The sequence below is a fragment of the Solanum lycopersicum genome, chromosome 5, assembly GCF_036512215.1.
Source record: "Solanum lycopersicum chromosome 5, SLM_r2.1".
Lineage (NCBI taxonomy): Eukaryota > Viridiplantae > Streptophyta > Magnoliopsida > Solanales > Solanaceae > Solanum > Solanum lycopersicum.
In genome coordinates this window covers 273291-278688 of record NC_090804.1, presented here as the reverse complement: position 1 = coordinate 278688, position 5398 = coordinate 273291, and the positions used below count along the sequence as shown (strand labels likewise).

General features: G+C 27.7%; 1 protein-coding gene across 1 annotated transcript; it reads left to right on the top strand.

Moving 5' to 3' along the window:
- Positions 1-2251: 2251 nt before the first annotated feature.
- On the top strand, positions 2252-5197 carry LOC101243783 (protein neprosin). The gene is made up of 7 exons (XM_004238591.5): positions 2252-2985; positions 3076-3162; positions 3282-3491; positions 3617-3781; positions 4076-4129; positions 4216-4362; positions 4786-5197. Exons 1-7 carry the CDS (start codon positions 2704-2706, stop codon positions 5164-5166), a joined length of 1326 nt encoding a protein of 441 aa, XP_004238639.1. The 5' UTR covers positions 2252-2703; the 3' UTR covers positions 5167-5197.
- Positions 5198-5398: the final 201 nt, after the last annotated feature.

Below are 5398 nucleotides of genomic sequence, written 5' to 3'. Positions count from 1 at the left end.
TTTACTTCAAGTAATTTGAACACATTAAAAAACAAATGACACTAACACAAAATTTGTCTTCACTCCTTCAACGAAAGTCATTACAATACAAACACAACTAAAGACATATACAATTAGAAAAGCCGATCAAAATCAGCCAACAATATTTAAAAGGAACAAATTATGGATGATTCAATAGGAAATAACGTAGTTGAGATACCTGAAGGAAAAACTCAACAAGTTTGGAGATCTGTTTATGAATTTAGCCTAAATTTAACTATAAGTTTAAATTATCTAATTTGCTTATTATTAATTAATCAAATTCAATAAAGACTAATACTTCATTTTATTTTATATGATTGTTGTTTGATCAAGTATGAAAATTAACAACAAAATTTGAAAAAAATCTTGCACATACCAAAGTTTTTCTTAGAACTTAAAATTTTAAACCAGTAATATTACTAGTACTATAAGATGATTTTATTCAATTTGTTATTTATGGAGGTGTCCCATACACACAGAAGGAAAGAACGGAGCCCGAAAGGGGCCGCGCATGCACATGCGTATTTAACAGGCGCGCGTGCCTTCTTAATTTTGATTTCACCGTTTTGTTAAAATATTTATCGTGTTTCTGTGATACTATTTTAAGAAATATATATTTATTAAAAGAGGTCGTTACTTTTATTTTTATTAAGACATAGTTTTTGACTTATTACTAAAAAAGTTGGATTTTATTAGTTAATTTTTAATTTTGGACATAATTTTTTAAAATTTTGGACACAATATTCTTTATTTTCTGAAATAATTTTACATTTAAAAATAACTGTAATTTTTTTTTAAAAAAATTAATATACATTTAAAACATCTAAAAATTAGATGAAAGTTACGATTCAAATAATCCGTTTAATTCTTAAAATCTGAAGGGTGACTTCCAACTTGTAAGTTATTAACAATTTAATTTCTCCAGAAAACGACAACTTCTAAGAGGACAAGTTAGCAATCCATACAACATATATATATATATACCGTGCAAATGAAAGAAAAATATTAGTTTATATTATTTTTGCTTTAGTTTATATTTAAAAAGTTGGATAAATCTTCTTAATATAAGAAAATATTATAGTAAAGTAGCAAAGAAGGTTCAAAATTTACTTTGTCACATAAATTTAGTTGTGACATTCTATTTTTTGGAAAATTCTCTTTTATTATTTCTGAACGAATTATTACGCTTAATTGATCTAATTATACCTATAAATAAATTATCCATCTATAAAAAAATAAATTATAACTCATTTGGAATGAAGATGAAAAATAAAATAGCAACAAGCTGAGCTGACAGAAAGAACATCTAGGGAAGTGAGAAAGAGAAACACCTAAAGTAAAGAACTTTGAAACCCTCAGAATGAAGTGTAATTCTAATTCCTATCTGTCTTCAAACATCAAGCAAAGAATAATAGAAACCACAAACCCCACACCCTACCCTAGACCTCCCTCCAAATATCAAGCCTCGTCTATTTTAAAATAAGTGTTGTCTTTAAATATTTTAAAATAAGTTGTTCATTCGAAGAATTTAAGATAATGCTTTATTTTTATTTATGTCACACGTTTAAAATTTTTAAGTTACTACAAATCTTTCTTTGATCATATTTTTATTATACACCTTCTAAATATTTTGAATTGAAGTTTTTATCGTACTTTTAAATACGTAAATTACATTTAAAATAATTTAAATATTTCATATTTAAATTTATAGTCAAGATTAAATTTTTTAATTTCTCAAAATTTGAATTGTATCGCGTATATATATTGGAACAGAGGAAGTATACTATTTTTCCTAAAATTGCTTTTTTAATAGTGTTCAATTATGAGAAGATTACGGAGATAACCGAACATATATTACTTAGCTAGTTAATATAATTATAACCTAATTAAATTGTCATTCTTCACTAACTTACAGTTGTAATTATGTGGCTCACGTTTAGAAATTGTATAAATTCATATTTTGTATATTTTGATTAGTAATTCAATTTTTTTTAATTGTACATAGATTCAACAACTCTATATATTTACCGTAGTTTGAATGTAATTAATTGTTATATTAATAAATTTGATTTGTATATATATATTTATTATGTTTGTATATTGAACAGCAAATTATACGAACAAAAATAAAATTATATATGTGAAGTATAATTAAAAAAAATTATATTAAATTTAATGAGTAAAATAAGCTTTTGAGAGGGATAAAATATAATTTGACATAGAAAAGCTAAAGTTTCAGTCTTTGTATTGGAGACTGGAAACACTCCTCCCATTACCCCACCCCCCAAGCCCCACATCAAACTCCATCCTCCATATTTGAGTCTGGGGTCTGCCTTCTCTCCACTCAATTAATTCCCTCATTTTATTTTATTTTTGATAAAAATTTACAAAAGTACATGTCTTGATCACAACTAAATAGAGTAGTATTTATTTGTGCACAACCCACATGGAGTTAAATTGAAACTCTCAAAAAAAAGGTGCACAACCCATTATTCTTGTACATTTTTATATTAGCTCATGCCTAGGAGTTGCTGTTAGTCAGACAAAATTTAGAAGAAAGAAGAAGAGAATTATAATATGTAGTTTTGAGAATTTCTTGGTATTAGTGAAAAATAGTCATGAACATGACCTTTTGAGATTTTCTTGAATTGTAGTTCAATTGTGTGTGTGGTGGTGGTAATTATGGATGATTTGTGTTTTGTACATCATTACACAACAATACAATGCCAATGTTATTCTACTACTACAACAACACCAGAAGAAGAAACAAGAAGAAGTTACAATTCCTCAAAAATTCATGTTATGGCTTCCAAGAATATTTCACCAATCATTTACATTTTTGTTGTTTTCTTCCTCTTCTCTGTTTGTCCTGTTTTGTCCTCATCACTTGAACAATTCAACCAAACCTTTGACATTAAATCACATCTCATGAAAATCAATAAACCTTCAATCAAGACAATTAAGGTATTCATCTCCCAAATTCCATTATTTTCTCCCATCATTAATTAGCTTCTTATTTTCTTGATAATAACTCTCTGAATTTTTGTGATGTAGAGTCCTGATGGAGATCTTATAGATTGTGTATTATCACATCAACAACCTGCTTTCGATCATCCTCAATTAAAAGGCCAAAAACCATTGGTAAACCAACCAATCTCTTTTTATTTACTTTATTGATTTGTTTTCTTTTCTCAAGACTCGAACATGAAACTCTTTTAATTAGATTTTTTAAAAATGTTTATTTTATTGATTATATATAGGAGCCAGCTGAGAGGCCAAGATCATCAGGAAATTCAATGGAATTTGAAAATTTCCAACTTTGGAGCATGTCTGGTGAAACATGTCCAGAAGGAACAATTCCAGTTAGAAGAACAAAAGAACAAGACATACTAAGAGCTAGTTCTATTCGAAGATTTGGTAGAAAAATTAAAAGACCAGTTCGTAGAGACACTACTAGCAATGGCCATGAGGTTTGGCTAATTAAACTTACCAGAATCGTTTTTAAACAGTATTAGAATTAAACATGTATTTTTCTATATTCAAATAATAACTTTATCATCAAAAAATCAAGATTTATTTGTTTTTGGAATTACAGCATGCAGTAGGATATGTAACTGGAGATCAATATTATGGTGCAAAAGCAAGTATAAATGTGTGGGCACCTAAAGTTACCAATCAATATGAGTTTAGTTTATCACAAATGTGGGTTATTTCTGGTTCATTTGGTGATGATCTTAATACTATTGAAGCTGGTTGGCAGGTATGTATGTATATATATTTTTTTTTTTACTAACAAAAATTTTCGTATACATGATAACTGGAATCAAAATATTATTAGTCCTATGGCATGTGTTATTATTATTATTATTGATGGAAAACGCGGTTTCTGGGATTTAAATGTGACATGTACTGAAATAGAGGATAGAGTGAACCATTTTCTTTAGTGTCATTTAAAGCATGTCATTAAATCTTCAGCTACCTTTCAAAATCAACAAATCTTTTTCTGTATTATCAGCATTTACAATGATTTGTTTGATTTAATTAATTATAACAGGTAAGTCCAGAGTTATATGGTGACAATTATCCAAGGTTCTTCACCTACTGGACTGTAAGTATTTAATTATCACACATTTAATCAATCAAGCTCCAATGCAGAAAACAAAAGTAAAACTATTGCATTATTATTTTTCCCAGAGTGATGCATACCAAGCCACAGGATGCTACAATTTATTGTGTTCAGGATTTGTTCAGACAAATAATAGAATAGCAATTGGGGCAGCAATTTCTCCAACATCCTCTTATAATGGTGGTCAATATGATATTAGCATCATGATTTGGAAGGTAATTACAATTGTACAATAGCCACACGGATCAATCAGAATTGATGAACAATTTTTCCATATATGAATTGTGGGAATTTATTTCTTCTAAAAAAACACATTCTTTTCCCTAATGAAATGTCATTTGTGTTTTAAATTAAAATTAAGCAACTAAAGAGGTTCATTTTAAAAGAGAAAATCGATGATATTGTCTTCTCTCTTTTTTCTTTTTCTTTTCTTCATACTTTTTATCTTTTACTTCTTTTCATACTAGAAAATGCAAAATGACTATTAATCATTAGTATAATGGTTAAAATGGAAAAAAGAAAAAAAGTATTATTTATTTTTTCAGTGGAAACAATCATTTTGTTTGTGCTTTTGTAAGATTCTTTCGACTCTTCTTTACCTCAAAAACCTTGTTTTAATTTTTGAAATAATTATGCAGGATCCAAAACATGGACATTGGTGGTTAGAATTTGGATCAGGAGTATTAGTAGGATATTGGCCATCATTTTTGTTCACACATCTTAGAGGTTCAGCAAGTATGATACAATTTGGAGGTGAAATAGTGAATAGTAGAGGAAATGGAGGATTTCATACATCAACACAAATGGGAAGTGGACATTTTGCTGCTCAAGGTTTTGGAAAAGCATCTTATTTTAGAAATTTACAAGTTGTTGATTGGGATAATAGTTTAATACCATTATCTAATCTCAAAGTATTAGCTGATCATCCTAATTGTTATGATATTCAAGGTGGCATTAATCCTGTTTGGGGTAATTATTTTTATTATGGTGGACCTGGTAGAAATCAACGTTGCTCTTAAAATTACTCATATTTCGATTCTTCATTCAAAATTTCTGTAAATTGCCAAAAGGAAATAGTGAATATCTTATGTAAAAAAATTACTTTTTTTTTTGTTATGTTCTATTTATTTTGAGTGTTATTTTTCTGATTATAATATAATTTTGTTTTGAGATTTTGAGTTAGAGCTTTTAAGTATAAAAAAAATTTCGACGAAGAACATTACTACATTTTGTGTTGATTATGAATTTTTA